At 45.1% G+C, this 12,065-nt stretch overlaps 1 protein-coding gene across 1 annotated transcript in view; it reads right to left on the minus strand.

Annotated features, from left to right (window-relative positions):
• The window catches only part of SULF1 (sulfatase 1), a 128,818-nt gene that overhangs the window by 6,692 nt on the left and 110,061 nt on the right, over positions 1 to 12,065 (minus strand). The window contains 6 exon segments of the mRNA XM_074319303.2: positions 6,616 to 6,739; positions 6,835 to 6,977; positions 9,109 to 9,281; positions 10,500 to 10,565; positions 10,873 to 10,967; positions 11,436 to 11,532. Coding sequence (XP_074175404.2) covers positions 6,616 to 6,739; positions 6,835 to 6,977; positions 9,109 to 9,281; positions 10,500 to 10,565; positions 10,873 to 10,967; positions 11,436 to 11,532 — 698 coding nt within the window.

Genomic DNA, 12,065 nt, shown 5'->3' on the forward strand with positions numbered 1-12,065 from the left:
GTTGCAGGGGGCACAGCCCACCATCCCATGTGGGAATTGAACCTGCAACCTTGTTGTTAAGAGCTCACGCTCTAACCAATTGAGCCACCTGGCCGCCCCTTGAATATTACAATTTTCATACAGGTTTTTTCCTTTCTTAAAATGTGTATACCTTTTTTTATGGCACCCTCCGTGTACATCTGTCCTGGTTTCTGTCTGTCCTCGTCTCGCAAAACACAATGCCCTTTTCTTGGACCATTCTGCAGTTCTTTATTCAAGGAGGACAGGGGTGAATAGGTTTGTTTGGAAAAGTGAATTTTCAAAATAAGTGTAGATGATTCCAAGTTACATTTAATTCTCGTTGAACCCGAGAAATAGAAAGGTTGTGAAACCACTAAGGGAAATGAAAAAACCCACACAGGTCTCAAGCTGAGTCATTTTTCTTTCTGGATGACATTGACTTACTTTGAAAAACATGACCACAGATTGGGTGACTTAGAGATCACATATGCGTGGAATTTTAATGCTTCCTGGAGGAGTGTTCTAGTCAACAAGAGTTACCGGTGGCCTGAGGAGCAGAAAGGACAGTTTCTACAGAGATGGCCTGACTCCTAGTGACTTCCTCAGCCTGTTCTATTCCTTTTCCCCACATCACCCGTGTCCTAGCCTCATGGAACAACGTATAGTTTCCAGAAAGCACCAGACTCTCCGTCCTCAGCACCTGTATTTGTTCCTAGAAGGTGCTTCTATGCCTCACCATCCTAGTCGGCTCTCAGCCTTCAAGATTCAATTTGAGCATCATCCCCCCTACAAAGCCTTTCGTGACCCTCCTCTTCCCCTCCCCTGGCTTTCCGCAGCACGGGCAGCCCCTCCCAGTAGGTGATTCTGGGTATCTGTGCTCAACAGCAAACTTTGAATTTCACCTGGCTAGATGTCTACCATGTCAAGGAGCGAGGAATAAGTCAACCAGAAATTCATAAAGCGTTATAGTTTTGTCGATCGTTGCTACCTGGCAGGGCATTTTAATTAATATGGCTATTCTCCTCCCAAGTTTCAGTTCTGAAGGCACTAATCTGATTTTCAAAATGGTAACGTAACATTCTTTGGAATTATAGTATCACTTGCTCTCTTCTTTCACATACAGAGAGCTTGACCATGGAATGTCTCCCTCATGAAAATGTTTTTGCATCCCCTATTGCACCTTACTAATAATGTCCATCATTATAGGGGTTTGATACGTGCCAGACTCTGTTCTCAGCTTCTCATTAGCGAGGCTGGAATTTGAACACAAGGCAGTCCGGCTCTGTTGTCTGTGCTCTAACCACTGTACCTACAACCTCTCACCCACAACCATCTGTAAGGCACAGACTGTGACTCTAAGGGGAGATGAGTCAAAGAAACAGAAAGATGTGGACAGAAGCATGGCTGCTGAGGCTGGAACACAGTGTGGTCTGCTGGCCTGCAGGGCGTGGGACAGCAGGACCAGGAAGCAGCCCTGCCAGTGTTAGGCTGCTAAGAACTGACTGCCCCACAGCCACTGGGCACACGCCATGACAGGCGGCAGCTCGTGTTGGGCATCAGAGGGCAGCAGCATCAGTTTTCATATGCAGTGGAAAAAATAAACACCCCATCGACCTGTTGATCCTACACTATTTTGCAACACAGAAATTCTTGCTTTCAACTCAAGCCAAAAATTATTTCCTGAGTCATGGGGGCCGCTTACTGAGCTGTGTCATTACGCTGAGCTTGTCCTAACTGAAAAATGACCAGTGTGAGGGCGCCAAGCATGTCAGCTGCCCCTGCCTCATGCACACACCACAGCAAAAAATAAACAGACAAAAGGAATCATGAAATTGCACAGGGAACGGACTTGCTTTTCGAAGACCTTTTAAATACATCGAAGGATTCATTTTTGAAAATCTACAAAATTGAAAGTGGTTTAAAAACTCTTGGTGAGTCAGTCCTGTATGAGATACATTTTCTAAAATACACTTGAATTTTCAAATTTCAAATTCTTCAGGTTTGCTTATCATTTTTCTCAAAGTCGTTGTAATGAAATTTCATAATTCAAAATGGCTTTTAATGAATTTTCCATGCCCGCCCCACCACATCTGCAATAATCAAAGCTCCTGAAACCCAGTAAGCAGTGCCATCCTCGGAGGGCTGTGTACTGTAATACTGGTTCCGCTGGCGATCTGGAGAGAGTTTCTCTGAGGCATCACACATACAGTAGCTTATTCTGTATCTGTTCCCTTCCAATCCAACAGGATACAGTGAGCAGGTTAAGTCTACATCAAACACTGCTTCTGAGTGTCCAGTGAGTCCCCAGGTGTGACAGGCAGGTGTTCTCTCAATAACCCTGTCCCATGATTCTCTGCCTGCAACATGGGTACTAAGTTAAAAGACAGCTTGCCTCATGGGCTATGGAATGGTGGCATCTGAAAACGCCAGTCATTTTGAGTTACAGAGTATCCTTAGACTTGTCCTTCGGTAAGGAATTTAGGAGAAAAAAAGAAAAGCAACTGGTAACACTATTTCACCCTGCACAAACGCTTTCAATGGCCAAATGACCAGAGAGGGGACTCCATTGACAAAGTTCCCACTGCTGTGTCAAATGACCTCAGAAACAATGGACTTGGCCCCGGTTAGTGGTGGTGGCAGAGCTCAAGAGGGGAGAGCCCCAGATGCTTGCCACTTAATTATGACTGGAGCGCAGCTAAACATTCTTCGTCTCAAAGCATCTAGGGATGGCTTGAGGGAGAAGAACTCTGACCAGGCTCAAGCCTTAAACAACCTGTTAATATCCTTTTACCTCTCTCGTGACAGAAGTAAAAGAAGGCCAGCCCGAAAAGGTTTAGCTGTAAAACGCAGTGCATCATTAAATAGCTGTAAAGTCAATATTTAGTGTTAGGTCCATTTCTTTGTTTCCCCCTTTTCCCACTTCCCCCACCCCCACTCTTGTTCAAGCCGTTGTTTCTCAGTCTACACAGGTCCCTGACCCATGCTGATATTATGAGCCTTGCGCTCTACACCAACCTCGCTCTACACCAACCTCGCTCTACCCCAACCTCTGGCAGCTGATGCCGACCTCCGGCTGCTCACGGCAGCCCAGCTCCAGGGAGAGCTGTTGTTCACTATCTCAGCTGTAGAGGGCGCAGCTCACTGGCCCATGTGGGAATCGAACTGGCGACCTAGGCGTTAAGAGCATGGAGCTCCAACCACCTGAGCCACGGGGCCGGCCTGTCAGGTCCATTTCAAATGTCACATTTTGGAAATACCGTGTTTCCCTGAAAATAAGACCTAGCCGGACAATCAGCTGTAATGGAACTTTTGGAGCAAAAATTAATATAAGACCTGGTATTATATTATATTATAAAGACCTGGTCTTATATAAGACCCAGTCTTATTTTACTATGATTTTTGCTCCAAAAGGCACATTAGAGCTGATTGTCTGGCTAGGTCTTATTTTCAGGGAAACACAGTATCTTAACCTGACCCCTGGGAACCAGTGCTGGCGTATGGGGCATTACCTCGTCAGCTCATATCCTGGGTGAGACCAGCTTAAGAATGGGTTCTTCTGCTCTGCCTTACGTGTGCTAGGGGGTCACGTAGGGCCAGTGTGGGGGCAGAGTGAGGAAAGGAAAGAAGAGAAGGGAAAAAGAAGAGACAGAAATGGTTATCAAGTAGCCTCAAACGTCCAGCTTTCTTTGTTTACATCTTCCCACCACTTTTCCTACTGTTTAGCCTCTGCTCAGACCAGTGAGCTGCCCTCTGAAAGGGGGAATCTGAGACCATAGTTCTGGAGGTTGGAGTGGACGGACAGGGAGCCCTGCAATGTCAATATTGTTCGGTTTCTCTGAGGCGATATCAATATGGATGGCCCCAGTTAAGTCCACGTTCCTTTGATGGAAGTTTTTCTCCTAAGCAGTTCCAATAACTAGGGTGCTCACACATCGTACATCAACTTCCACATAGTAGAGGTGGTAAGGACAGTCCCTCCTGCCCCACATGGCACATTTCTGACAAACCGTCCTGAGGTCTGTGCTTGGAGTGGAAGGTCTGTGCAAGGGATGGGTGGGGGTTGGAGAGGCCTGCTTGTGAAGCGTTTGTGTGTCTGGCAGTAGTGCGTCCATGCTTAGAGTCCTTTCTGCGCGCCTTACTCCTGATACCCCGTCTCCAGCCCGAGAGCTTCTCTTTAATCACCACCACCCTGCAGAGCCGTCTGAATCACATCACAGCTGCCACTCACCACCAAAATCAATTAAGTACTGTTAACAAGGAAGCGTCTACTTCTTCCAACTTCAGCTTTAGCATGCTCTTAAAATTCTCATCCCTCCTTCTGTGCCTTTGACGTTACAGTTCCTAAAAATCTCTAACCAGTTTCCACGCAGCATCTCCACCAAATCAACGTGGAAGCAAGCACCACCCGGCACATAATTCTCCCACCCTCTCGCCAGGGCTCCCAAAGGTCATTCTGGTTTTCCGCCGTCACGTCATTCCATGCTTAAAAGCATCATTCAACAAGCCAACACGCATGGGAGTGAGTAAATGCTCTGAGACATCCTGTTGTGACAGTGAGCTGATTTCAAAGCAAAATGACCGATCTGGAACCAATGATGCAAAATGGTGGAGCGCGCTGTTAGAACATGCATGCAGCCCCGCTAAGCGCTGCGCAACGTGGTAAGAAACAGAAATTAGTGGAAATGGCTGAATCATGCAATTATCAGGAAAGAAGCTGCCAGGGGAGAATAAAAAAAAGTGTGAATACCTGTGTAGGTCATAGTTTCCTCCATCTTTATTTCCTGATATAGGAAAATACAAGAGTAATTTATGTTAGCTTTGGGACTCATAAAATCATTCACTATGTAGTGCAGTGTGTCATGTACAACATCTAAATCCTAGAAAGAAACATACTGTGTTAAGTATAGACAGTGTTGAGATCCAACAGAGCTTTTCTATTAGACAGGTTCAAAAGGAGGATTGAAAGCTATCCGCAAACAGGTTTCAGATAAAACATACAAGAGTTCCCATGAAAGATGGGTGGGGGTGAGGAAGGAGGAGAGACCATTGAAAAGCAGCTAGGAAGTGCTTCCAGAAGCCTGTGTAAGTCTCAGTAAAAGCTAAATTTGGGTTATTTTTAGACAAAACACTTGAAGAAAGGGGCCAACAATCATCTCCCCCAGGAATCATCTAGAAAGGGGAGAGGACTGCGTGAAGTGTGAGAGAGCAGTAACGGCTCCACCTGCTGTGTGATTTCACCACGAGGAGACTCTATCAGGTTTCACTAAGTAGAGCTGTTATGTCATCACCCATAAGAATACTGTGTTCTTTGGGGGAGAAATATCTGGGTGTAATATTTCCAGTGCCTCCAGAGTTGGCTTCGTTTCCAGGCTTTTTCTTTTCTTTTTGTAAGGATTGAGGAAAAGGTCAACAGATAAGCAGGATATTTGAAAAGATTTGAGCGGACTGGGGTCAGCGACCAGAAGACCTATTTTGCATGGCAGGACTGGGCTCTTCCTGAGGGCAACTAATTTCACCAAGGTGTTAACTGAGATGTGTCAACTGAGCTGAGAGGGGACCTCTCTCACAGGTCACAGGATTTATGATCGCTTATGGGATTTTCTCACAGCTCTAAAGCCTCCAGGACCCTACAATGGTAGAAATGACAGGTGGTGATGTGTACCATTTTAGGATGCCCCCACCTCTACCCCTTTAAGTCACGTGACTCAGGGAGCTGCCCAGTTTCATTGTTGGTGATGCTGGCTCCGTGGGCGACCCACAGAGACACAAACTCAGCTGCACAACAGAGGGTTCCTGCACACTGCTCCCCGCTGCCTGGGGGCCAGTTCTCCACCCTTTGGGGGTTGGCATGCTATGCTGATGCCAATGGCTTTGGCCAGCTTCAGCTTTCTCCTTCCTTCCATGGACAGCTGGTATTTACATTTCTACAAGAATGACGAGAAAGTATTCTCATTAACTAGGAAAGAGCTGGAACAGACACTGAAAAGGACTGCATCCCCAGGAGCCAAGGGAGGAATAAGTGAAAGAAAGACTGACGACCGGGAAGAGGACATCTGGTGGATTCCACACAGGCCCTCTTATACTTTAAGATCCCAGGACAACAAATGGCTCAAATACTGCGTTTCAGATGGGAAATCCTGGCAAAAGAAATTAACTCACTGTCTATGGGCAGGGGTCCAAATGGGGGAGCTCCAAACTGTGATAAGCAAAAATAGGACATCGTGTGTTTTTCCCTGCAAATTGTCTTAAAATGAGTAGGCTATCCTGGTTTATCTAGAGTGTATCTTATGGCTGTTGACAGCAATAATAAATACATGCCCAATGCTTTTGTCCTATCTTCCCATGGATGCTTCTATCAGGAATTGAGGTTTAACGGAATAGACCTATGGGGAGTTTGGAACGGAACACTCCCCAACTCTTTTGGCACGTGCCATTTTTCACTAAGGCGCCCAGAGCGAAATGTAGAGAAGACATTATGTTTGGAATTGCCTGGAATGTTTCCCCAGTGCTTATCCCAAACTGTATGTTTCTATGCGTATAAACATTTCGAAGGCAGAAAACGACAACACGAAGAATTTTTCAGGTAATACAGGAAAGAAACATTTTTTTCCTCACCCAGTTCAAGGCCCTTAGGTCTTGGGTTGCACTGCTTGTAACCTTGACAGCTTCTGAGCTCCATCAGCTGCATGTGAAGCTGATTCAAAATGCCCCGTTCCACCGTGTGCACTGCATTTGTGAGCTGCGGGTGAAGAGGCCAGGATGAGATAGTGACGCTTGGGCTCTGGTTATTCGATTTTCAGTAACGTTCACGAAGTGAAAAACATACTGACTTACCTGGTAAGGATCTGTATTCATATCAAAGAACTCCAAAAAGCCAGTGGCGAACTCGCAGAACAGAAAATTGTGTGTCTCATTAACTGTACGCAAACACCAGTAGGTGTTATTGTTGGAACTTGTGCACGCACAGAAGGACCCCACTGTGGGTAAAGAAAAAAGAAAAACAAAATGGAAAGAATGAAAAAATGGAGGCAGGCTAGCCATTCCAACCTTTTTTAAGTGCTGTGTGTATAGAAGTTAAAAATAACTATATTTCCCCCGCTGTCTATACAGATTTTCTGTGAGATCTGAGTTGATGTAATCTTGGACCAGGCAGTTTACTTATTTGTTTATTCATCTACTATTGATTGAGCATCACAGACATGGTCTGGGATCTTGAGAAACTTACAGTCTAGTAGGGGAGACAAATGCTAAGCAAAAATTAAAAATGAAGAATCACAAAGTGTATTATCACAAATACAGTAAGTTCTGTGTAGAAAAAATATGCTGAAAGAGTGTAGAAAGGGGGCTTAACCTAGTCTGAGGCACAGGGAAGGTCTCTGTGAGAAGTGACGTTACTGTTGAGCTCTGAAGGTGAATAGGTCAAAGACAGGCACAGGAGTTTGGGTGGCTGTAGGTTGAAAGCCTTTTCGGGAGCGAGAACAGTGTGTGCAAAGGTCCTGTGGTGGGAGGGCACTTAGGATGCTCGAGGTACAGAGAAAAGCCAAGCAGCTGAAGTAGGTGAGCATGGGAAGAAATGGGCCAGAACAGGACAGGGACGTGGTTTTCTTTGCTCTACACGTTAAGGATTTTGCTTTTAATCCTAAGAAAGACAGGATGTATTAAATGAGGACTCTAAATCCTTTGAGCAGGACAGATTGGAAAGAGCAAGGGGGGAGTCTGGGAGACACACAGGAGGTTGTGCAGTGGTCGAGGTAAGAAATGGTGGTGTCTTGGGCAGGACGGTCTCAGCTCAGATGGGGAGAAACTGATAGAGGAAGGAAGAACTTCCTGTGTAAGTTATGAGCAAACCACAACTTCACTTTTCTCAATAATTCACCTTTAAAGGGGCGAGCCAGTCCTAGACACAACACCTGCCTCACTTCCTCAAGACCCTTTGCTCCTGCTATTTATTCCCTCTGTCTGGGGTGCTGTCCCCTCCCACCTATGACCCCCTTGCACACGGATTGCTTCTCCTGGTCCTTTAGGTTTCAGTTTAAATTTCACCTCTTCAGAAAAGCCCATCATCCCCACCTTCTCTCAAAGGGTCCCTTCTAATAATTTTAATCACCATTTCCTTATAGCATCACTATACCTTCTCATTATTTTATCTCATTTACATTCTTTTTATTATTCCTCACCCCCGCTAGAACGTAAGTGTGACAAGGGCAGAGAATGGGGTACGTCTTGCCCACTGTTGTTCTGCATCGCTCAGCCCAGGGTCTGCTCAGACCCCCAGCCATCTGAGTGGCCCTCGGAGATCCCCACACCCCGCTTTAGGGAACCACACTGAAAGTGACATGCTATGACTTTAAGAGTTCACTCAGCCTTCGTGTGACTGTGAACTTAAATGCAAACGTCAGCACTAAACATAAGAAGCATCAAAATAGAAAGATAAAACAAAACTCCTCATGGGTAGCCCTTAGTTTCCCCAAGAATGGTCCATGGATTCCTGGGCGTCCCCGATGCCCAGTTTGAGAAACACTGACCCGGGAGGGGTCTCCTGTGACCCTGTCAGTTAGAAGAGTCAATGTTTCAGCCACTCCATGGGATGGTAAGCCTTTAATCAGATGACACAGCACAAGAATTTGGGGTGTTATTTCTGTGACCTCAGTGAAGATAGCGCACAGACCACTGAAGAAAATCTAAGCGCGAATCTTAAAAGCGCACAGTTATTGTTATTCCACATCCTCAGCAATTCTACGTAAGAGCAGATATTTCGTGGCGCCCCCACTATTCTGCAAGCACGGGGCTGGGTACCGAAGGGGCCTGAGACTGAAGGGGACACGGTCCCTGCACTGAAGCAGCTTTTACTTCCTTTTATTATACTCAGAGCTTGCACTTGAAATAAAGCAGACATGAAATACATTCGGGGCAGACTTGTTCCTCCATTTATTTAGTTGTAGGTATAGAGCCGTTTTACTCGGCAGGAACTCTGCCAGGGGCTGGCAACTGTGTGAACTATCCGGAGGAAAATTCAGAGAGTGTTGGGCATTTTCAAACAAAATAGTCTCCCCTCCTCGCTGTCGCTCTGCATGGTGGCAGTAAGAGGCATTCAGGATGCGGACTTACAGTTCCAGAAGGGGGCGGTCTGCCAGTGGTTGTTGTCGTGGGTGAAGCAGGTGAGGCCAGGAAGGCTGCACTCTTCCCCCTTCCTCTGGCGTTTCTTCTCCTTCCTCTCCTTCTTCCTCCTACGATTCTCCTTGAAAAGCTGCAGTTTGCTGTCTACTTCTTGAGCGGCTTCCCTGTCCCAACAGACGAGGCTTTTCAGTGACCACAAAGCACTTTCTCAATTAAACATAGGATCATGGCTATGAACCTCCCACCCATCTTCAGACCCACGATAATCAATACACAATAACAGAGGACTTATTCTGCACAGTGACCCCTCAGATAGAACCAGCAATAGTGAGGACAAATTCAGGTGACAGGTCTCTTCGAATGTTACGCAGTCTTCGCAGCATCAGCATTTTCCTTGTTTACATGGAAACACGGATGGAAAAAAATGTCAACAGGAGTCTGCAGACCCTGGTGGCCACCATTTTGTGGACAAAGGGCTTAACTTCTTGGTGGCCATGAAGTCAGTGGTTGGTTGGACTAGATGGGCTGGATTAGAAGGTTTCTAAAAATCCTGTGGCAACTTCGACAGTATAGGCATGGGAAGCATTTTTTTTTAAAGTTTTTATTAAACTAATTGGGATGAAATTGGTTAGTGAAATTATATAGGTTTCAAGTGTACAATTCTATAATACATCATCTATCTATTGCACTGTGTGTTCACCACCTAGAGTCAGTTCTTCCATCACCATGTATTTGACCCTCTTTTCCCTCTTCTACCGCCCCGCTTCCCGCTTACCCTCTGGTAACCACCAAACTGTTATCTGTGTCTGAGGTTTTGTTGCTTTGTTTGTCTTCTTCATTTGTTGCTTTCAGTTTTATAGCCCACGTATGAGTGAAGTCATATGATTCTCGACTTTTTCTGTCTGACTTATTTCAAGGATAGCACGATAACCTTGATTTTCCCAGAAGGGCTCAAATTTTGTTGAGATGCAAATACTAAATCCCTTTTCTGTGCAGATTTTACTATCATTAAAAAAAAGGTGTATATTTCTTCCAACTGACAGAATTCACCATGTAGAGCAGGCCGCTTAACAGAACACTATGACCGAATCCAGGGTCCCCATCTCCACGTCACTGTGCACAGGAAGCAGTGCACGGACTAAATAACACCCAGTTACCTGCACACACGTGGGCAAGAGCACGCACAGAGTCAGAGGAGAACTCCACACGGCTGCCTCGCCAAGGTGTGGGCTTGATTTTAACTTATGGAGCTGGATGCCCTCCCAGTTGAAGCTACTTTCCCCAAGCAGCACCGCTTGGAACACAGGCGTCCCTGCGGCCTTTTGGAAATGCCCCACGGACAGTCCTTCACTCTAGCATATGTGGGAAACACAGTGACTTACTTGAATGGGTGAAGATGACTCTTTAATTTCTCTTGCTTTTTTACACCTTTCTCTTTATTGTAATAGCTAGAGGCAAGGAGATGAAAAAGTGAGTCTTCAGAATCATGCATTTGATCAAATAGCTTCTTTTATAAAAAGAAAGCAAAATAGAAGGAAGGCAGTACCTATCTTAGCTTAATGAGACTTTTTTTTTTTTTTTACCTTCGGCTTAGGTTTATGACATACTTAATTTGACGGAAATAGTTTAGGTCATTACAATATATGATAATAAATTCATTTTATTAAGCTTCCTGCCGGTAAAAGAGAGGAACAAGCCTCATGCTTGTGCAAAAATGAGTTTGGAAAGGGGACCCTGGGGTGGACACACGCTCACCTCTGTTTATTGCAGACACACTCCTCAGGTTTCCTTCTTTTTAGGTGCCCTCTCACTTCTCTTAAATTCTTAATTTTATCTTGCAAAGCTTCAATCTGGAAAACATATAATTCAACGATTATATTTCTAAGATGAGGATTTCCTACGCCAAGTACCTTTCTTCTCACCTTGTTTTCTGGGTTCCATAATTATAGCTGTTCACCTGAGATGACGACTCATTTGGAAACAAACCTTGCACAGATTATACTTACCTCTGTACTCCACCTGGTGTGTTATAGTAAACACTAACAGGTGTCTCTTTTACAATTGAACTATTTTCTGGTAGAGACTTCAAACGGTCATCGTCATTGAGTCAGTCAGTCCCCAATGTTGGCACACTCTGTTTTCTTTTCTGTCAGGAGAACTCTCAATGTGTCACGGGAGAATGAGCAATACCCTGCCATTCTGTTTTTCACATAATTATAGAAAAGATGGAGTGTGCACACAGGATGTCTCACCAGTAGGGCTGGTGAGTCGCCGAGTTCACTTTTGGAATAGCTTCCCATCCCACAGCCACGGCTTACCTCTTTGTCGATGTACGCTTTGTGGTCCTTCCAGGCTCTGGCTGACTGGTACAGTTCTCTCTCACAATGGATTGTATCATTTGGAAGAATAAAGCACCTGCAAAACCAAACAACAAACATTAGAAATCGGTTTACATTCTAATATTAAAAAAACAACAACACACACACACAAACCAAAAAAACATTAGAAATACAAAGGGAACTTAATTATCCTCTACACTCTTAATTTAGATACAAGCAGCAGTTTGAAGCAGAGCCATAGACTGGGATAATTGGGAATGTCTCCTGGTCACTGGTGTGGGCAGAAGACCCCACTAAGATCCTCTTTTGAGGCAGCTCTCAATATTCATGTTCCTGTGAAGAGACATCACCAAAAAACTACAGTTTTGAAAGCCCCATCAAATATTATAGGGTAAAAAAAAAGGTTTTCACAGTTATAACGGAAATGGCTTGGTTGAAGAAATACAGTTAGGAGGGGGTTATTCAACCCATTCATTTCCATATAAAGGGCTTGCCTGAAGTACCCCATTACGTTTGCTGCAAAGAAGAAGCCCCAGGGATAGAGAGCAGGTGGGATATGAGGTCGATCAATACCGTGAGAGAAGCAAATGCTGGTCTAAATCTCCAAGC

This window comes from Rhinolophus sinicus, chromosome 7 (genome assembly GCF_057876585.1).
Source record: "Rhinolophus sinicus isolate RSI-liver-muscle chromosome 7, RSI-T2T, whole genome shotgun sequence".
Taxonomy (NCBI): Eukaryota; Metazoa; Chordata; class Mammalia; order Chiroptera; family Rhinolophidae; genus Rhinolophus; species Rhinolophus sinicus.